The sequence below is a fragment of the Crocodylus porosus genome, unplaced genomic scaffold (genome assembly GCF_001723895.1).
Source record: "Crocodylus porosus isolate Cpor-Errol unplaced genomic scaffold, CroPor_comp1, whole genome shotgun sequence".
NCBI classification, from domain to species: Eukaryota; Metazoa; Chordata; order Crocodylia; family Crocodylidae; genus Crocodylus; species Crocodylus porosus.
The window spans coordinates 196,351,442-196,374,143 of record NW_017728906.1 but is presented as its reverse complement, the minus strand read 5'-3'; the positions used below and the strand labels follow the sequence as shown (position 1 = coordinate 196,374,143).

The window sequence follows — 22,702 nt, the reverse complement described above, 5'->3', positions numbered from 1 at the left end:
GCTAACCTGTGACTCTTAGACTGTAGATAGATGTAACTTTGAGCCGCGTTAAAAGGGGAGAGGGAGCTGCAGCCAGAGCTGGTATCACCTGTGACAGTGTAGCCATTATTTCTGCGTGCTCCAGCAGAGATGTAGAAGCATTCATAATCACTGCAACTTTAATCCGGAATGACACAGAAATAACATTATAGTGGCTCTGGCACCCTTGTAGAAGAAAGCAGAGGTAACAGTGGGCACATCTACATGTGCATTAATGTGCCATAATTATGGCACATTAAGTTTGGTATCTGTAATAACAGGTATTAACTTAACGTGCCATAAACAGTAGCACCAGACCACATCTTTTAGGTGACACTAATGCACAGACTAATTCTACCCTGCTTTAGCACAGCTTTTGCCGTGACACACTAATGCACGGTAGAGTTAGTCTACTGTGCATGTAGCGTATCATGTAGACATGCCCAGTTACCTGGTAATAGCTTATATCCATATAATTTATACTAGGGTTGAGTATTTATACTGGTCAAACAAAGTTTGGTCAATTGACCATTCAAATATTAGTCAAAAATTGTAAAAAATTACCAATAGGTCTAAATAATACACAGAAAAAGCGTAATTTTTTCCCTTAAGAAATGTGTCAAAAAACAATAAACCATCATATTTCTATCAAGAAAACTACCAAAAAATGAAGTTTTTTAATAAAATTACCACAATCTTTGACCAGTCAAAAACACTCAGTCAATTGACAATATTTGACTGGTCAATCGACTGGCTTGCCAAACCTAATTTATATATAGGTGACCATTATGTCTCTCCGCCCTGCTGACATATAGTGTGAAGGTGTATCCACACCTTCTTTCCCTGTAGTCCGCATTTCCTGGCATTTGTCGGCAGAAGTCACACACATTATTATTTTAGTGTAGCTTCTTATTGCTACATGTCACTTTTTTTCTCCTAAACCTCTTCAGCAAGACTCTGTGTTATCATGCCAGGTTATACACACAGAACCAGCCACAGTCAAAGCGGTGATGATTGTGCATGCCCTTCCACTGGGGGTGGTGCCTGCATCTGTGACAGTCAAACGAGTCAAGAAGTCTCCTGATTTCACATGGAGCAAGAAGAGAAATAGTAAGAAACTCCAGTACCTGGGACACTGCTGTTTATGAGTAGATTAGGGGACAGGAACATTCCTGCATGGACTGCAAGATGCACTAGATACCCGAGTAACATCTAACATCTCTGATTTCATTGCCATTAGGAATGACAGCTGAGTGAGCAGCTAGCTGGGAAAAATAACTAATCAGGCTAATTCCTGGATCTGTCTGAGAGTGGCAGGTGAATGACTTTGCCCTCTTTATCTACTTCAGAGTGTGTGATGATCCTAACCTTGCCTGTCTACACTGAGTCCAGGAGGAAGGTACAACATAACCTGCCCATTATTTATCCAGGCTCTGAATAACCACCCTGGCTGGGAAAAGCTGAGGTCAAAGTTTAATTAACTATCAGGTCCTGGGGCTCTCTGGAGTTCTACATGGTAATTAGCATTGTGTTGGTGATTCATTTGTTTTGGGCTCTCTCAACAAGAGGTTTGTTTTTCATCTGAGCAAATTAAGCTTACACCCCTGGGATGATTTGGGGATGGGGTTGGGGAAAGGGGGGGAAATCTGTTAAAAACCAAAACCAAAAAACCCAATGAAGTAACAGGCCACTATTCTTTTTTGCCCCCTTGCATGAGCTTAATTGTGCTTTATTTTGAAGGGACTGTTGGAAAAGTATTTTGGATGCGAATTACAAATAACGCACGTCCAGCTAACTGGAGAATTAGAGGCCAAACATGTGCACACACTTCCTGCAATCCAAAATTTGGAGTTTGGGCTTGAGTCCAGAAAGCACTTGCCCTGATCCATGTGGAAGGAGGAGGGTTTCTGTAATAAATACCCTTCTGTTCCCTCACTGGGCAGGCTGTTTTTGGAGGGCCTTTGAAGGGAGGTGGGGAGAGATAAAAGCCTCGCTTAATTATTTTTTTTGCTTGGTGCTCCTCCAGCCTGTTTCCAAATATGCCTAATGCAAAATTAAGAGCTTTGATATGCATATTGTAGGCCAGGTGGCCAAGAGAACAAAGCAAATCCACAAAGGGCAGCGGGGATACAGAAGACATTCACCAGGCGCATTCAAAATAATGTTTGAAAGGGCACAGAAGGGGCTGCTGAACAGGAGGACAAATATGTAATGTGTCTGAAAAGGTTGGAACCAGGCTTCGTTTGCTGCTTCTCACCAATTTGACTTGGAAAACATCTGTTTGCTCTTTTGGAGAAGAGGGGTTTGCAAAGAACAAGAGGAAAAAAAAAATCACATGGGGAGGACAGAGCTAAGAGAACAGGGGGGAAAAATAGGAATTTGCCAAAATCCAATGACAACGTTTTTTTGACAGAAAAGTATATTTCGTATCGTGTAGGTTTTTTTCCCCCCCAGCTACAGTAACCCTGCTAACACTTTTCACAGTAAATTCATTTGAGGGCACCGGAAAACAGTGCTTAATGCAGACACATGTAATGGAAATGTCAGTTCAATCCATCAGGTTTGCTGAGGCTGGCAGCAAAGCACTGCACCGTGAAGTGTACAATTGCTAAAATATTCATGTTTAACAATGGGCCTCTCAGAACGTAAATACCTGCTTCTCCCGCTCGCCCCCTCTGCGTGCTTCCAATTTGTATACATGAGCGCGGAAGTCTTTTACTTTGGGACGGAGGTGGGTCTCATTAGTCTGTGAACTGGCAGCCGCTTTGCCAAGGGAAGCAATGGCACGCTGCGGGGCACGAGGTGATGGCAGCTCCCTACCTGAGCTCACTGGTAGAGCTGAGCACGCTGGCTAGGGATGCTCCTTGCCTAAGATGCCCAGTGTAGACATCCAGCAACATTAATACGAGCTCAGGAGGTGGCAGCGAGCAGGGCAGAGTGCGGCCTCTTAATACTGTCAAATCCTTCCCTTGCGGCCTCTGTGCTGCTTGCCATAGTGCCTGCCTTGTTGGGCTTCTGTGTTTTTCTGAGGCTGGGCTGCCGGCCTATCAGACATCCTGGATGATCACTGGGTTGCTTTTTGTCTAATCCCTCCTGTCTGGCTTGGGTTTGAACCACTGAAACCATTCAAGACCACTGGAACACACAGGTCTTCTGACCACAGCAAAGGCCATTAATAATGCTCAGAGTTTACACAGGACATCTCATTTTCAAAGAGCTTTGCAGGCCACGTCTGTATCCAGAGCTGAATCTCTAGCTATACTGACATAGTTAATGCAATACAATGGCCCAGTGGGGATATCATTATATGGGTAAACACAGATGAATAATTAGCATAGCTATTCTTATATGGGAAAAGGAATGAGCCCTGTCAGCATAAAGGACCTTCAAATTAATATCGCTGCATCAGTACAACAGGTGTACAAATATGTTTGTGTTAAAGAAAGCACACTCCTAATTGAAATAATTACACTCTTACAAAAATGGTGTACAGACCATAGACACGGGTTCATGACCAGCACTGCCAAAACTCAGCTCTGCACTGTCATACACTGAAATATGGGAGCATATTATTTCTGCATCTGGAAAGCTGTTGAGATGTTAAAAATGAATTTTCTGTCTCAAACTGAGCTGAAAAATGAAAAATTCAACAGTTGTCACAAATTGACAATTGGAAAGAAGCTTCCATTTGGTACCGTCATTTCAAAGGTTTCATTTTTATTTCTGACCTTTTAATTTTTCTTGCTTTTTTTTGGTTAACATCAGCTTAAATTGGAATTGAAAAGATATTTCAAGGAGAAAAACAGACTTGTCCTATTTTGAAATGCACCACTGAAACCTTTCCAAAACGTTTCGAAACATGTTTTTAAATGAGAAATTTAACAAAACAGACCATGTCCCACAAACAGGCACCCTTTGATGATACATATTTTGTTTATTAATTCCCTGCTTGCTTTAACTGCCATAGTGATGCCAACTCGTGTGATTTTAGGGAGAGTTCCTGGTGTTTTCCTTAAAGCAATGGTTCTCAACCTTTTTGGACCTGAGGCACCCTCCTCCGTAACTTTTATGAACCGCGTGGCGCCCAGTTTAAAAAATTAATATATAAATTATAGTGCTTACCTCCCTATTAAAGGGGCCAGGTAATGGGGGTGGGGGATGGCCCAGACAGGGACCAGCCTGAGCATACGTTTAGCTGCTTATCTTCTCACACCTCACTTATGTCCTCACACCTCGTTAGGATCCTTCAAAGGATCTAGCATTGCTTCAGTTGAGAAGCACTGCCTTAAAGCTGTATCTGAGCATGTCTGCCTCAATGTAACCGAGTCAAGGTAGTATTGCAGGTCAGGGATGTGTAATAGGGTACAAATCTGATTTTTAAAAACATGTCTAACGTGACTTTCTTTTCTCTTGTAAAATATGTGACAGAGGTGTGGCTCATACACACATTTTATAAGTGCTTGATGGCCTGCATCCTGTTTGCCTGGATGCACACATGTAGAGAAGGAACCTAGGACGGGGCAATGAGTTTGTTTTATCTGATGTGAGCTCTACCGTCAAGTGAGGCAGGTCTCCTGGCTCCTTTTCTACTGATACACTTCAGGTCCCACTTATTCTTTGTTTTAAACAACCCCTTTGTAGACCTTGTTAGTTGTTGACATTAGGGAAGGCCCGGACCTTTCCCTGTTTAAATCTAACTCGAAGACACACATTAGCTGTTGGTACTGGCTTTTAACCACTAATTGTTACCTCTACAGGATGGATTAACTTTGAAACCCATTGTTATTTTAAGGGCCTCAGAGATGCCCAGCTGTGAAAAAGGTTTAGATTGCTCCTGCCATTCTGGTGAAACAAGCCCATGTTTGGGCTCCTTCCTTGCAGCTCACTGGAAGTGATGCAAACAAAATTACCAGCAAACGGGAAGGATTATTGGGATGTCCATCAGCAACGAAACAGGGAAATTTGAAGAAATGGGCCCCGGGGAAGAGAATGAAGGGAAAGAGATGGTCCTGCTTTGAGCAGGGGGGTTGGATTAGATCAGTGGTTCTCAACTTCTTTGGTACCAGGACCCATTTGTAAACATCAATGGCCAGTCCTGACCCAGTGGCTCTCACTCCTGACCCCCTGCCCAGGGCCCCAGCCCCTCAGTGTGTGGGGCAGGTGGTAGGTATGTGGGGCAAGGGGGATCCCAAGCAGAATCATAGACATATATTCTTGTAACCCACTTCTATGATTCGATGAGATCACAGAAGAAAAGACACCTGCTATACTGGACCTTTTTATGCATCCCAAGCATAGGAAACCATGGCTTTTCCCTTGCAGGCTGTCAAAGTCAGCTTGAGTCACACATACAGGAGTACACATACACCACTTCACTTGGAACCAACTTCCAAGTGAAGTGGTGCTGGCTCCTACCCTGGGGGGTCTTTAAGAAGAGGGTGGATGAACACCTTGCTGGGGTCATTTGACCCCAGTACCTTTTCCTGCCAAGGCAGGGGGGCGGACTTGATGATCAGCTCATGTCTCTTCTGACCCTACAAACTATGAAACTATGAAGATGAGGCTTTAAGGCAGTGATTCTCACCCAGGGTAATGCTAGATCCTGTAAAGGGCTCCTAATGAGGTGGGGATAGGTAGCTAAGCCCATACTCAGCACAAGCGATGTAGAACTCACCTCTGCTGCTGAGCTGCATTGCAAAGAGGTGGCCTTGGAGGTCCTAATAGAGGGAAGCAACCTCAAAACTTGAATGGTTGTACAAGTGGGTGACCTTGGTGTGGTTGGCTAGGGTTCTTTTCTAGGAAAACTAATTGGGGAGGCATGGGGATCTTGTCTTAAATATGTCATGAAGTCTATGGATGCAAATAAGTGTCTGCTGAAGAAGGGTTAAAAGTGTCATTCAAGAGAAAAACATATTAAGTGCCCTTTTTTTACTTGTGTGTAATGGATAAAGAAGGACTGACACGTTTTTTGGGGTTTTTTTAAAGATTTTTTTTACGTTATAATTTCAGTCTCCATCTATACTAAAAAAACCCCTGTGACTAGGTTGCTGAAGGAGGAGGAACCTATCTACCAACCGTGGGCTCGTTTGAACAAAACCAGCATGAGTAGAAATTAATTAAAAAGATAAAGAGAAGTATTACCTGTCATGTAACATTTGATATCCTGAGAATTGCTAATAGGGTTGTTGTTTTTGAACATATAAAGGTTGAAAGGCATTATGTTGTTGCTGCTCAGATGTTTCCACATGTTGTGGTCTGGACTCGTCCACCGCCCAGCTAGCACATCATAGTCTCTTCGGCCCATGTGGATGAGCTTAGTGAGAGGGTCATACAGGCCTCCATGGTAGCCAATGATGATTTGGAAATTGGGATTGGTGTCCATGTAGATTTCTCCATATGCTGTGTATAAGATCTGCTTGATCATTAAGCCTGTCCCACTGAAGACAGCCAGAGGGGTCCCAATGTTATCACAAGCAATGTAGAACTCATCTCCACTGCTGAGCTCCATTGCAAAAAGGTGGCCTTGGAGGTCGTAGTAGAGGGAGGTGATCTCAGAACTTGAATGGTTGTACAAGTGGGTGACTTTGGTGGGGTTGGTTAGGTCTGCATAGAAGAACTGTAAATGATGGCCATGGCTTGTTTTGCTAGAGACTCTCCTTCCAAGGCCATCATAACGATACTTCACACTCCATCCACTTGCCTTATTGTAGGCCTTGATGAGCAAGCCAGCTGAGCTGTACTCAAAAATGTCATTCCCTCTTTGTTTTAGGAAACCGTCTTCATCCATTTTGTACTGCACATCCCCTAGTCTTGTAATCCTGTCCCTGAGATCGTACCTGAGCGGGGTAAGGCGGGCACTGTTCCCAGGGCTAAGCAAATGGAGGTTTCCATTTAGATCGTAACTGTAACGCCAAAGTGGTTTGTCATTGATAGACACAGTCTGCAGCTGGCCATCAGCATCATACTCATAAGAGTACCTTGTTGTGTTGGCATATGGGCCAACTTTCAACTCCTTTTTCACCACTCTTCCCATGTTGTCATACTGCACAGTCATCCAGTACATGAGTGACCTGAATATCTCATACTGAACCTCCTTCATTCTGCCATAGGCATCAAAGTGTTTGGTGTGAGTCATAACGGCGGTAGTGATGATCTGATTGATGTCATAGTAGATGACCCCAAATTTACCAAACTGCTCTGTTTTGCCTGACACATCATCATATCTGTAGAGATCGATGGGTAATGGTGTTTCGTTGATCACTGCTTGCATGCTGGTCACCCTAAAGCTGTTGTCATAATTGTAGTCAAAGCGGGCATTCACCATACCTTCCTCAGTGAAGCGGAAGATCTGGCGGTCTATGAGTGGGCCAATCTGCCTGTATCTGATTGTGCAGGTGAACCCCTCATTTTGCAGGTTGATTGTTTTCAACATGCCTGCAGTCTCGTCATAAGTGAAGCTGATCTTTGTGGTGTCGTACAGCATTTCAGCTAGCTTGGATAACTTCCCATACTTGTAGATGACTCGCCTCCCTGTCCCCATGTACAAGGTATGAAGGAGTTGCCCTTCCTCAGTGAAATCCTGGATGACTGAGGCATTGCCCTCCGGAGGCTTGTAGATGTTCCTGTAGTATCCGATAGAGCGGATGGTTTCCAAGGTCTGTCGGGCAACGTTGGGCATTGTCACAGATGACAATCGATCATTCTTATCAAACTCAAAGATATACTGCCTCTGGCTGTGAAGAAGCAGCACCATGGACTGGAATAGGGAAAACAATGAATTAATTATTTTCTTCATTCTGAACTTTTACAAAAATTTTACAAAAAAGACAGTTTCTCAGGACAAGGGATCTCTAAACTCTACCCCAAGAAGCACTTGTGGTCTGCATAACTCAAGTAGTCTTTGTAGATCGCAGAGAAACTAAAATGCAGCCAATCATCATATGGCCACCTAACTTGCTCGCTCTTCTCCTTTCCTATGAAGCATCTGGAATAAGCCTTTGCAGAAGACAGGAAGCTGGACTCTATGGATTGTTTGGTCCTATATTATATAGAAAAATCTTTCAGTCACTACTGTGTGCTTACCTTTATCAGAACGCACTGTATCTTTTTAATGAATGCAATCTGATTAATGTGATCACCCCAACGTGATCTGTCTTTATCTAAAAATGTATGTGTGGTATCTAACTCAACGTGAGACTGTTCTGTTTAAGTAACCAAAGATTTGCAGGTTAATCCACATGCATAGGGAATGGGGCAGGAGCAGAGGGACAGTCTTGTTTTTTGGGGAATACTCAGTGCTAGCTTTTTTTGTTGTCTGAGAGTTGGATACCAGGGTTACACATGAATGTGTATTAAACTCTAAAGGGGAGATTCTCAGCTGAGACAAAGTCAAAGGAGTTAAGGCAATCTACCCTGGCTGTGTATCTACAATGAATGAATCTAGAGTGGGTGTAGCACATGAAAAACGAATGAGCTGCAGTCGGTAAGAGGACACACCTTCTCTAAGTAAGTGTAGCTCCATGATTTTCCATCAGCAAAGATTCTGGATATAATTCTGCCTGACTGATCATACTCCATCCTCTCTGACATCGTTCCTCTCTGGATGCCTGCAATGTGTCCCCCGGAGGAATATGTCACATTCACGCCATTCAGTCTGCTGCTAGGAGACCAGAGGCTGGGTCTCCCTGCTTGGTCATACAGGATCCGCAGTGTGAACTTGCGATGGTCATCATAGATTTTTTCTGTTCTGGTCACACGATCGAAATCCAGGGATAGCAAGTTCCTGTTGTGCACCTAGGGGATTGAAAGACAAATTAGCATGTCAGAAATCACAAGAACTAGCTTCATCCCACCAAATGCCCCTCTGAATCAGTCTTGACGCTACAGATGCCTATATATTAACAGTCTTAGGGTGAGACAGCCACAGCACTTGTCGCTTTGCCTCTGCTTCTACTGATGTCAGTGTGAGTTTTACCAATGATTTCACTGGCCTCACGACTCAGACAACACCTAGTGTGTCTGAAAGCCCACCTTAGTTTTAGTCTAGCTTCAGTACCAGAAAACCATCAGACAGCCTTTGTGAAGAGTAGCTTTTCCTATTGCAGCAGTGAAGGCCTAAGTCTGAAAGAAGTACACTGGCAAGACTTTGGAGGGGTAGTTTGCAAGGTACTTGCAATATGCCTGGGATGCTTAAGTCCTCTCACTTTCACAGACACCCAAGTTCATAAATCCGAAAAAAGGACATGGCATTAGGTCAGTGTGTTTGTGAATACTGCAAGGAATAGCGGCTTGAACTCATTCCTTTGACTCTGCATTAATCACTTGAACAGTGACAAGTGACTTAACAGTGGTGCAGTCTTTCCTCTGGGATGTAATATGGAAGCTCTGACCATCTGGAGTCATTATAGACCCCATGACCCTTTCGACAAGAGTTGGAGCTCTTGACACCATTGTCCTAGCTCAATTCTGCCTCAAGTAATCACGTTCCTGTTGCTTGAATTGCTGCTGCAGCTTCAGATGAAGACAAGATCAAAGGTATATACTTCAAAGGTAACAGCAAAAATGCATTTTCATTCTGAGGCTGTATCCAAAGTGTTATGAATACTAACTAGCAATACAATCACTCTTTATCTATGTGTGTGCAGCCATTTATAACGCAACAGGACTATAGTATGGCAGCATTGTGCACAGAATAATAAAAAACCCAACCCCATGGAGAACTTGCTGGTAGGTTCTCCATCTTACCATGAATAAAATCTAGGGCACTCCTTAATGAAGTGCAACATCTAATTTCAGCCCTGTTTTTGGTTTGATCTTGGGCTGTTATTTTTGAGCACATTGTTGAATTCCTAGTGATTCTCTAGGGTTAGGGCAGGAGCAAGGGAGGGAAATACATAGTTAAATAAACATCCTCTAAGCAGAGAGACATGCTAATGGTCTAGGTCAAAGAAAATAAATGCAGGATTGTCCTGCACCAAGATCTGAAGCAGAAGAGGGAAAAACAGAGGAGGACTTGTCTGAATGGGAAAAGCTCACAGTTGCAAAGGGAAAGACACTTGGTCTGTGACTGGGGCTTCTAGGCCATAGTGGTGGTAGTAATACTAATACTATTCTTGGAAGAAGAAGGTGGTATGGCATTAAACCGAAGAAACCAGTGCTACAGCGAAAGGAAGAGACAGTGAGCAGGATGCAGGCTATAGAAAACTTGTGCCTGTTTCTGAAGAGGAATAAAACAGTCTGAAATGCAGTAGACTGCTTGGGAAAGGAAGCAATGTGACATGGAGGTGTTTCTGTGTGAGATGATGGGTCTGTCCTTGTGACTAGGAATGCCCTGCTCTCAGCTCCAGCCACAGCTCAAGACTTTAGCAATGGCCAAGACTCCCTTGTCTCTGCCCACCCAGAGCCCCAGCTCTCTAGGCTTTGGCAGGAGCAAAACACCACTGCAGAATTGGTGGCAGATCTGCAGATTAAACAGATGCGGGAAGAGAAGGAGACAACAAAGGCCATGCCATCATGGTGGACAGCAAAGGTAAATGGAAGATAACAGGAAACCAGTGGTTAACACAGAGCCAAGATAGACATTGCTAAAATTAAATATGCAGCAGAGTTTAAAATAAAATGTAAATGGGTAATGGGAGAAGCAGGAAATCAGCCAGAATCCCATTATAACAGGCAAGCCGGGAAATAATTAAGAAGGAATCAAAACTAACTGCAGATGCACATACGTAACTAACAGAGCAAGCTGATGTGTAGAAGGGACTCTGCTACTATAAATAGAGAAACAGCAATTACCCATAAGGAAAGGGAAAGCAAAATGAATCTGCCTTCCATTTATTCTCAGGACAAGCGCAGCCGAGGCACCAACACCACAAGCTCCCATGCGCAGCCGTCCGCCAGCGGAGCTGGATGGAGCTCTTCCAGCGCTGGGTCTAATTCTATCTCCAGGTGGTCTCTGTGCTCAGCATATCAACAACAGCACCAGTCATGGCCACTGGGCTGAATCACAGGTCCCCTGGCACCCGTTAGGCTTGGTTCAAATCTCTGTATGCCATTACTAGTGCCCTGAAGCCACTCAGTCCCCCACTTTCTGGCAAGCAATGCCAGATTAAACTAATTATACCCTAAACCACAAGTCCATGTGATGGATTCTTGTTGGAAGCCATCTCCCAGATTCCTACAGCTCTTATTTTTTAAACAGCACCCACAAATCTACCTTTTCAGCTGCATGGACCAGACCGCTTTGTGATAGCCTATTTGTAGCATGGGATGATTTTTCCTCGAAGGTATCTTATCCATTAATGCCTCAGGGATATGAGCTCTGTGGGTCAGGGGTGCTCTGTGGCAGAAAGAGCACTAGCCAAGTGAACACTGCCAGGCACACCTTAGAGGGTCAGTAATAAATATGGGTCAAATCTGTAAGTCTTTTTTATGGTTCATATCCTGTTAATGTTACTGGGAGTTTGCTAAGTAGGGACTGAGAAAGGACCTCAGGAATTGGCCCAAGGGCTATATTCTAGTCTTTCAGATTTATATGTCTGAATTCAATGCTACACTTGACCAAGTGTGCAGGCACCCAGAGCACTGGCCTGGGTAAATTTAAACACAGCAGTGATCACTAAAGGTATGCAACTCCCACTTTGAGCGATAATTAAATAATTGCCAGCTAATGTTCAGGAACCAAAAAACCCCCAAACACCCCCCCTACAACCTCTCCCCCCAAAAAACCAACCCAAAAACTCAACTAAAAAGCTCTTCAAACTTGTACCCCAGGAATGATTAATATAACACATTGGTTCCCAAACTCTGACAGATTGCGCACCACCAATTTAAAACAATACAACCTTAAGTACCACCAGCAAATTTTTGTCATATAAAGTAATTATAATAAATCTGTTCATGTGTACCCCCGACAGGTTGTCTGCGTAGATTGGGAACTGCTAATATGACAAATAATTAGGCTGTTTTTTTGTGTTGCAGGGGCAGAGCTATCACTTGTTCCCGTTCCTGACTGTGTTCCTGTAAGTGAAAATATGGACAAAATCATGTGAAGCAATCTCCTCTGTACAATGAAAATCTGGAGGCAACCTTAACTATAAGAGTGCAAATGATACCTCTGTAGCAAGAGCTCCTTCAAACCCAGTGGAACGTAACACTAACTTTCAATGGTGAACAGCGATCGGGGTGTTGGACTTTGGGACCAGGCTCCCAATAGAAGTCCTGAGGAAGAGGTTGGTTAGCCTAATTAGTCAAGAAGTCGACAGAATTTGCATCCACAATTTCTGTAGTTCGGCCGGTTCTGCTGGGGTTCATTGTTGTGACAAGGGATGCCATTGCTGCTGCTGTCTTACTACCAGGATTGGGGGTTGGGAGGTGGAACACAACTCATCCCATTGGGTCGATCTCTGGTTAAATAAAACAGACCGAGCAAACAACCCTGTCTCGGTCTGCTGCTTTGGTTTTCCTCAGCCAGAGATTATTTTACATCCTTCTTTATTAAAAAGTTCATGCTCATAAAAAAAAATGAGTTCTATTATCAGGAGCAGTGTTCTAGCTAAGAGGCTAATTTTGGATGGAGCCTGTGCACAGCCATTTGTTACTGGCAGCAGTGAATTTGCAGCCAGCCAGCCAATAATGCTATCAATCTGCCATGCTGATAGGGCCAATTAGAAGCTTTCGCGGGGTCCGTGTAGGGGATGCAGAGTGAACAGGCTGCCGCACGGTGCTGCTGACTGATGAAGCACAAAAGAGCCCAGTCAGCAAAACTGGCACCATAGAGACAGATGACAAACACTGTAACCCAACCCAGCTCAGCGAGGCTGTAAATTAACACAGGTTAAGAGCCAAATCCTGCCTCCAGTGCGGGGCCTGAATATGCAAGCCCCAAGCAGAGCTCCCCCAGCTCTTCGTTCTGAATGGAAGTCCCTGTAGAGAGATAGCACAGCTGCTCTGGCAGCACACATACACAACACGATTGTCATGGAGTCATTTGCCTCAGATCTTATTCTGAAGTATGGCTACTCCGAAGTAAGGAAAGGACACATGGAGCTGTCAGCAGAAGGGGCTGTTACAGCATTTGGCCACGAGATGGCAGAGGAGAAAGTCTGCATTAAGAAAAAGGATGAAACTGTCTTGGGGAGCTGACATACTGCAGGTGCCCTACTGTAGCTTTTGCTGGTATATCATTACTCCTCACTTTATTTGGACTTATGGGGTGTGCTTCCTCCACTTTGCCTGCCAGGCCAAGTTAAATATGGATGAACTCCATAGTAAATGTGTCAGGTACCCGGTAGCTCCTGTTGCACCACGAAGTCTGCAGAATAAAACCCTCTCTCTGCTACCCTGGACATTATTTCTTGCATGTGTCTTATTAATTTTTTCTAAGTTACTGCTGTATTGCATTTGCTGTGGGAAGGCCTATGAAGCAGCTAAGAACAGAGCTCCGCTCTGCTCAGCGCAGAGGGTTATTTATTTATGCAATTTATATGCTGCCCTTCACAACAAAGGCTCAGGGTGGCTCAGAACAGGAAAACAGAAGAGCATAAAAGGGCTACTAGAAATTCACAATAAAACAGAGACCCACTAAACCAGCAGGCAACAAGCCTTTCAGACTGAGCGCCACAGTGACCCAGTCTGGGTCAGAGGTGGGTGGGTGGAAGGACCCAGTCACCACCATTGCTGTGCCCCTGTCGTCACAGCGACAGCACCTACAGCTGGTGCTTCTTGCCACATTGGCACAGCAAAATCTGTGCAGACTGTACAGATCTGTCTTGTGTACAGATCTGGGGGGGTCACATGCCCCCCAATACTTGCCCGGGAGTGCACGCAGCAGTGTGAGCCACCCTCCCTGAGTCCCCGTACCCCCTACCCCCAAAAAATGCTTATGACTCTGTCCTGTGCCCCGCCTCAGCTGGGCAGTGCCTGTTGGTGCCCCTTTGCTTTGGTGCCCAGGGCGGTTGCCCTGCTCTCCCTACACTTGCTACAGCACTGAGCAAAGTGACCTGCTGCTGAATGCCACCATAGTCCTATGTGCAGGGGCTGAATCAAATGGCTCCATTTGCCAAATCTGGTGCATAAAATGTAGATCTAGCATCCAGTGGTATCAAGTACCTTTACTTGGCATCATTATAGCTCTGTAGTTGTTGCTCTTCCTATATCATAAAAGACAGAGGCCCCCTGCACTGAACAGCATCTTGGCCTAGCTTTGTTTGCTAAATGCCTGCCCAAATAGAAGGGTCTTGCAATGCTTGTGAGTGACGTCCAGGCTTGGGCTCTTGTGGGCCTCAAGGTCAGGAGAGGCCCAAGCAGACTGGACGTACAGATGGTACTAGTCCATTGGTGCCGCCAAGAATGTATAGGCTAAATAGACAAGACAGACCATGGGTAGAGGAAAGGAAAAGACTGCACAAAGCAGTGCAATTGTTGTGATGGTGACAGACAGCACGTTAGGTTTGTGTTTGCTTTATTTTTCCAAGAATCCATTCACCACATCCTTTCCTCCACTCCTGAGACCTGTTCCTGTGAACTGAGCTGTTCGGAGCTGCAGGCCGAACATCTGAACCTCTTCAGATGCTCTCTTTATGCTTTGCCTCCTTAGTATAGCAGAACTAGATTGGTTTGCTGCCTTTCAGCAAATAGCTACTAGCAGAGTTGTAGTGGGGGGAAAGCGTATACTCTCAGGGACATTCACATGGAGTGGATAATATTCATTGGGCTCTGAATTATCTCTCTCAACCATGTGTTAAACTAAAGCTTCCCTCAAGCTTTTCACTGACCAGGGAAAGGAGGGTCCTTCTGCCTTTTATGATATAGGAAGAGAGACAACTACAGATCTATAATGATGCCAAGTAAAGGTACTTGATACCATCTGGGAGGTAATTAGCAACTGTGGCTGGTGCCATGAGGGTGTGGACGCAGCTTGCACAGGTGTGTGGAGGCAGGTGAAAATGCTTTGTACACTCTCAACTGTGCTGCATCCCCAGCATGGAGCAACTCACAGCTTCATCCTTGAATAATGCTATATACCTGGCTGCTTACTGGGCCCTACCAGGCTATGAGCATGAGTCAGCCTCAACAGAGTGACAGAAACACAGATCAACAGCCTGGAAACAGACCTATAAAGTGATTTTCCAAATGCTCAAAAGTACACAATAAAAACCCATTCCAATGTGAAGGTCTGAGAAAATAATACTGCGAAGGCCAGCTGAGCTGCAGCTATATGGGCAGAAACTGCTTTGAACACCGAGTTGCTCTGACACAGCTGCAGGTTTCACAGGCTCCTCTCCCTCTACAGCCAGACTCATGTCTCAATTTTATTGGTTATTAAATGGAAAAATAAGGATATTTGAGCCAGCTGATCCACATGCATAAAGCAGCTTCCAAGGAGGGCTTCCGACACATGTAACCCAGCTCCCGCTGGCTTCTGTTGGCAACAGGTTTTATTCCTTGATAAATAGGGGAAATGGAAAGCGTGGACCACTGAGTTCTGTTAGCACAGGTTTCCATTTGCGATAGAAAAAGCAAGTGAAAAGTACGGGTGCTTCATGATATGGCCTACGCTGGAGGAGGAGATCAAATGCAACTCAGACAGGCGGGGAGAATGTGAAACATGTCATGCAAGTGTGAGTGTAGGTGGAAAGAGGAGAAATGGTGCAGGGGACATACTGCAAAAAACAAATGATGATTAGAAGCAGAGATCAGGAAATGCATATTCTGAAACTGGACTTATTCATAGTGACTGTCCAGCTTTAGTGCATGGAAAGAACTGCCAACTCCTCTCTCTCCAGTGACATTAAACACCACTTGGAGCATCAGTCTCGTGGAGCTGGATCTTGCCAGGTGCATATTGCTTCCTGTGAGCCATGCACAGCCCTTAGTTCAAGGAATGGCAGCTTGAATTTATGGATGGTGAGACCATGCAATTTGGAATATTATTGTAATTACTGGCTTATTGGGCTAGACCTTTCAAAAGCACAGACAAGCTGGCAGAAAGCACTGTCGTGTGGCAACTATACGTTCCAGGCATGCCAGTCACAAGTGCAAAATCGACTGTGCGTTCTCAGAGGAGAGAGAGCATGGTTCAGCCTGTGGGACTGAGATGGGCAGGGCAGTCTACCTAGAGACGTTTCTCACTGTGCTGCCCAATTGGTGACTCGAATGCATTTAGAAGTGTTTCAGAGCCTGCAGGCTGAATTAAGAGTGACCAGGTCCAAGCTTACATGCAAGCAAAGCGCTGGCTGCAATTGGGAATGCACATGTAGATTTTTGTGCTTGTTTCTAACTTAAGTATGTGATGTGCTGGATTTGAACATTAAGCTTGTTATGTCCAGTCTAAGCGTGCAGCTCTCCTAACACTACAGTGAACCAGCAGTGCCCTCCCTGTTGGGACTGAGGGCTGGATCTGACTGCCAATTAAAATCCAACATCACACATGAGCGACTCACCCGCAGCCTGCGCCCAAAGACGGTGACCTGCCCCCTGGCTTGCTCCTTCCGCTGCCTCCACTCAACCAGATTGAGGCCGTTATCGATGGGCAGAGTCACGTTCCTCTTCCCCACTGTTGGGTTCACCGTGCCAGCCAGGAGGTGGGGCTCGGTCTGCAGTGCCACCTCCATGCCATTAGCAAGCATCAGCCGCAGAGAACCGTCAGCACCGATGTAGTAGCTGTTGCGGACTTGGTCTGGAGGAAAGGGAGAGATGGGCTCAGATGAAAGACGGAAGGTGTCAACCCGTATTTAATTCGCTTCCTCACCTGAGCGAGCAACACCATTTTGGATCATCGCAAACCAAACCCACTTACTGTCCATTGTTAATGTGACAACAGGTCAGGTTGGTTCAGAGGGAATGTCCTTTTTTGGGCCCTCATGCACTTAGAGAAAAATTCCCAGGCATGTGGGCTAAACGATGCTCCTGATGCACTCAGAAATGTGTTCATGTTTCCCCCTGGAACTGACCCCAGGTCCAGGAGGAAAATGCCTGCTTCGTACTTGTGACTCGTGTAGCGGGTGAGCTTTTGCTACTGAGAATCGGGAGAGCTAACTCAATTGAAGAGTGTGCATGTCCCACGTATGTGCAAGTGGAAGCAAATGCTCCCTCCAGCCATGTTCTCCATCTCAAGCGGTGGAGATTCTCATTGAAGATTACTGCTAACTGGTTTTTCCAAAGATGAGGGTCATTCTCTTTCATCCAAAGAAAGACTTCTTAGGCACCAACAGAGCTCTTGTTGCCACAGGGGGTGAGGGCCCAGAGACACAGGGCTTTCGTGGGGATGGGTCCCGAGAGATCTGCAGAGATCTGAAGAGACCTACAGAGTCCATGGGTCAAACTCCATCAGCTCTGGGGTGGGGACAGAGGGAGAAAGGCAGCACTCTGCTCCTTGCTCCACAAACAGGACAATCAGGGAGAGACTCCATCAACTGCAATGACCGTTTTCCAATTCTGCGCAGAAGGCCATGGGCCTTGCCCAGTGTGGGGAGGGTTTTATAAATGCACTATGCAGACACTGCCTGCTCTGCACGTCCTTGCAGGTGGGGGAACATTACTGTTCCTGTCTCCCCAGCTGCCATAAATACCCAATCATGAATAAAAATTGCCTTGAAAAATTCTTGACAATGGTTTTTCCATTTGGAGGCAAGTCAGATAGGTTCATGAGCTGTTCTCCCACAGTTGGAAGGGTGTGGGGGGGAAGCAGGGAACAAAGTCAGGACAAAATAATCTCTGCAGGCGAGACTGGCAAATGGCACCACTTGGCACAATAGGAAAGGAGAGGACACCTGACTTTGGCTGGTCTCATTCATTATGAACCTGTGTTCCTGCTCCTGCCATAGTGGGTCAGAGGCGTCCCATTGACCTCGGCCAGGACAGCATCTAGCAAATGATTAAGTGATAGCTTGAGCCATTGCATTAGGAGCACTGGAAATCACCAGTGCATATCAGCCTGCAGCAAAGACCCATGACAGTAGATCTAAAGCCCTTTGCATGTGCAGCCAAAGCCCACTGAAGACCCTTTCCATTGATTTTAATGGGATCTTGATCAAGACCACAAACACTCAAAGCTTGATTTGGAGGTGCAATGAAGAAGGGGGACCGTCAGGGAGCTGGCTGTTGGTCCTTGCCTGGAAACCTATTGAATAGGTTTAGCTCAATGGCGACATGCCTCACTTTGCTGTCCTCACACGTAAGGCACCTCTCTCTCACCGTGCACCTAGACGGTGTGGGTGAGGATTAGGGACAAGCCTGTTACAGGATGCTCTGAAGGGAGGACATCTGTGAAGAAATTCAGGCACTCTGATGTCAAGTTATTTCCCATAACTCAGGTTACAGCCCAATATAGACCCAATAAATAACTATTTATTCAAAGTGGATTAGCTCCAAAAAGAGATGGACACACCATGGCATAGCAAATAGCATGGTGGTTAAAGCATTCACTCGAGATGGGGGTTCAAGTCCCTCTTCCAAGTTAGACAAAGCTTGGCTTTGAATCTGCATACACAGTGAGTGCCCTAGCTAGCGGGCTATCGACTATTTCAAGCCCTTTCTTGCTCTCTGACCTGGGTTAGGTGCCAGATGAAGTTCTGTATCTGACAAGCCCAAATGCAGGGGGCACCTGTCTTGCCAAAGATATGCACCAACCAGCATGCAGAGATGACAGATGAGGTGATCTAAGGCCTGCTCCTTTTCTGTGCTCCCCGCTCTTGGCTAGCTGGGCAGCTCCAGGCTCAGCTGGTTTGTGTGGTTCCCTACTTCAGGCACCTTATTTTCCTTTCATTATACAGGGGGCTTGAGCCTCAACCTCCAGGCTCGGTTTCCACTCTGTGGCAGGCTGCCATGGGGCTAGGTGCTGGACTCCTGTCTAGAGCAGTGACTGAGCACCTTCGAGCATCTGGGCCGTAACTTCCAGTGAAGACCACAGGAGCCGGATACCTCTGAGGCTTTTATCCTGTGCGTTTCTGGGGTTTGGGTAGGAGGCATCATGCCGCTCAGTTTCACACCGACTCCAACCCACATCACATGTAGCTCCATCCAGGTTTTCTGAAAGGTTCACGAGCCATTTGTCAGAGTTGGCCAAGATTTGGAGCTCATGAGGAAGCTCTGTGCCAGCCAACTTCCACGCTCGGTGGTCTTTGCTGCTCCTGGAAATGCGTGCTCTCAACCAGGAGGGCAAAATGGTCATAAAAGTCACGAGAAAGTCATGAGCATGACCATCTACTGGAGCAGCACATAATGTACATGTTCCTCAGTTGAAACGTCTCAGATTTGTCTGGGAGTGGCATTCGCTGCTCTTGCAAATGAGGCGGTTTGGCTGTGCTGTGAACCATGGCCTATTTTAAGGAGACCCCGGTGAACATGGCCATGCAGTTTCATTCCCACTGGTTCTGCTCACACCTTTCAGGAGTCTGTCAGAAAGCTCAAGTGTCAGGAAATGTATTTTTTTAGGGAACCATTCATGTCCCCGTCCATTACAAGCCATTCATTGCCCTTCCCCACCATGAAGATATTCTCTAACTTCAAAATATTGAAGTGGGGAAGCCTTTAGTAATCCTGCACCCTCGTGATAATGATGCCCTTTCTTGGGGAGCTTGGAAATGATTGACTGTGACACCATTATGCACCCATCCCTACACCCCTGAAGGCATAAACCAAATCATAGCCATTTATTTCACTAAAAACCCCCAACTGGAGCTTCTAATGCTTAATTAGGCTCTGGGGGTGAAGCCAACTTCAGGTCTGAGTATTTGCCAGACATCTTAAGGTCAGTGGATTTGGGATGGTTTGGCTAGGCTTGGGTTTGGTTTGTGTCATATTACTCCAGTGTATGCCCCAGGACAATGAAGGGTCTTGTGATACTGAAATAGCTTTTCCAGCCCATAGGGAATGCAGCACATAGGGCACCGCAAACTTCTCATCTGAAACCAAAAATAAATGACTCTCCCAGAGACATGGTTTTTAAAAAAACAATGCAGATGGGTGGACTGGTCTCACTGGGTCATTTCTTTTCAGCTAAGGCTGTTTGATCACAAAAGAGAGTGACTACAACTCATTGAGCAATGAGCATAAGTCAGCAGAGTGCAGGGGAGAGCCAGGGCCCATTGGTACCTCCTCTTAGTTCTAGCAAGGAATGGGGATTGCAGAGGTCTTGCCAGTCTTTGCCTTGTTTCTCCAGGCCCTTGGGAGCAGGACTGAGCACAGCCCCAGCCCCTGGGGAGCATCCTGAAACTTCAGGCAATTGGGCTCAGGGAATCACAACTGACTCCCACACGATTACTTCCACCCCAATTGCAGCTCCCTACCCCAGTGCTTCTCTGCCTCCTCCCCTTTCACCTCCTCTCTTTCTATCTTCTCACCCCATCACCTCCCACTTCCTTAATCCTCTCACCCCATCTATCTCCTGCCACCGAAGTTGGCAGAACTGCACTGTCTTATAACAGCCCCACGTCTGGCCCTACACGTGCAGAACCCGCTGTGCTAAGTTTTTACCGTGTATGTGCAACCCTGTCCCACATTTCTTTTTTCCTCCTGCCCTCCTTCTGGCTTGTGTGGGAGCCTCTGGGCTGGTTTGGTCTATCAGCTCTCGACCAGGGGATGCTTAGCATGCATCTGAGAGATCAGTGAACAAAAAAATATGGTCTCCTACCCTCAGCCTGAAGTCCATTCCAACGGGGCACTAAGTTTTGAAGCGGAAAGGCATTAAAAGGCTGGAGTAACATGATCAGCCGGAAGAGGACTTAGATTTAGCAGCCCCTTTGTTATGACAACAATGGGAACATTGCTGAAATATCGCACCTTGAGAGGAATGGGCAGCTAAGTACTACACCGAGAGTGGAAAACAAGTCCGGAGGGACCTGTGAGCTGCTTAAAGTTCCTGCTTGCCATGCTGAGTAGGCATGAGTGCGCGTGTATCAGCACGGGGAGAGTTACAAGGGGCTTCTGGCACAGGAATGGTCAAGACAAGGCCCGGTCCCTGTTCCTTAAACCTGCAAGTGCCGTGCAAGCAGGGGAGCAGTTTGAGAGCTCACCTTGCAGGAGGGTGTAGAAGGCACCCGAGGCGGACAGATTGGTTGTTATAGTCACATCGTCCTTGCTGGATGTCTCGACCTGGACGTGCACGGAGCTGTCGGTATCGCTGCGGAAGCTGCTGACTTGGCCCGTGGGGAACGTCACGTTGGTGAGGCGCCCAAAGCTGTCGTACCTGGAAGGGAGGAACGCGGCACAATCAACAGCGTGGCCTGAGGAGCGGAGCGTACATGCTGCCCTATGAAGAACAGGCCACATCCTGACCTCCCAAGCCCTTACCCAGGCAATGCCCTTGACTGGGGTTTCTCAGGACCATCTAAGTAGGGAGCTTTGTCCTGTGGAGAGGAGCAGGACTTGGTACAATGCTTGTAATCAAGCCTATATATTAATATATATATATATATATACCCTGCCATCCTCACATTGCCTCTGCTCCTGATTTATGGTACATTCCCTGTTCTGCCTTCAGATTGGCTTAAATAAGTCTGTCTCAGCTGAACAGAAGGGCTTTTGCAATGCCAGGGTCTGCTCTTTCCCTGGGTTGTGCTCCTGGCTCTTTGTACTCTGGGACTCGGATTATTTTGCTTCCTTCTTTTAAAGTGAACGCGAGGGTTGGAGAGAGGAGCCAGACTAGCTCCCCCAGGGAACGAAGGCCCCGGGACCCTTGCTTAGCATCGCCCCATCCTGTGCCCCAGTCCTCATCTAGCAGGGCCAATCTGAGCGGGTGAGAACGTGGCCTCTCTCTCGTCACTCCTTGACTTTCTCTCATGAGAGGTGCTGGCCAGGGTGATTGTTGCGATGGGAACACGAGGAAGCAGGCTGAGAACAGCTCTTTCTGCACAGGCCATCGACCGCCTAACGAGGTAGGGGTTTGTTTTATCAGTAAAAAGGAGACGCAGACGCCCTGCGGCTGGAACTTCCCCGAGCAGCGCTCACATGGGTGCTCTCATGCTGAGCCTGCATCTCCCCACCTAGCAATGGCTCCCGGTCCCCTGGGCATGTTCAAAGCATGGCTCTAGCAGGGAGAGTGAGCTCAGGGTAAGGACAGCTTCCCAAAATGTAAACCAGAGCGCAGTGCGGTAGGAAGCCACTGGGGTGCAACTCCCCAGGGCCCGTGGGCCGACTGACAAGATACCAGTCACGGGTAAGCCCTGTAAGCTGACAAGGAGAAACAGGTATAAAAGCTATCCTGTCTACCTCTGCTACCAAAACCTACCCACGGGTGAGAGTCAAGCCATTGCAAGTCCCACCCGCCAGGCGTTCAAGAGCAAATGCTATTCCAGGAAGTGCTGAATGTACAACATTGGAGGCACGTGGTGGGGCCTCAGCTGTAGACCTGTGCTCAGTTTTGGGCCCTGTGCTTTTAGGAAGATGTAGCAAATGCCAAGAATGATAAGAGGTTGAGGAGCAGGACCTCTGAGGAGAAGAGACCCAGAGTATGACAACTGAGGGACATGGCAACGGTCATGCTATCCCAAGCACACACAATAGCACGCGCGCTTTCCCTAAGCGACATCTGTATTCCTGCTTGGAAAGTGCAACCTAAAGAGTGAAGAGGGTCCCTATCCCAACCCCGCAATCATTAGGATGTCGGTATCTGAACTTGACAGCTCAGACTTGGCATGCTTAACAAGCTCAGGGCAAGGATGGCACAAAGAAAAAATGCACAGAAAAA

General features: G+C 46.5%; 1 protein-coding gene across 5 annotated transcripts in view; it reads right to left on the bottom strand.

The window, feature by feature from the left end:
• Positions 1-22,702, bottom strand: part of TENM4 (teneurin transmembrane protein 4) — a 760,950-nt gene that overhangs the window by 16,994 nt on the left and 721,254 nt on the right. For all 5 annotated transcript variants that reach the window (XM_019530413.1, XM_019530416.1, XM_019530415.1 and 2 more), the window contains 4 exons: positions 21,030-21,202; positions 16,458-16,693; positions 8,515-8,811; positions 6,160-7,774 (listed from right to left, as the gene is read on the bottom strand). In XM_019530413.1, coding sequence (XP_019385958.1) covers positions 6,160-7,774; positions 8,515-8,811; positions 16,458-16,693; positions 21,030-21,202 — 2,321 coding nt within the window. The remainder of the gene's footprint in view (positions 1-6,159; positions 7,775-8,514; positions 8,812-16,457; positions 16,694-21,029; positions 21,203-22,702) is intronic.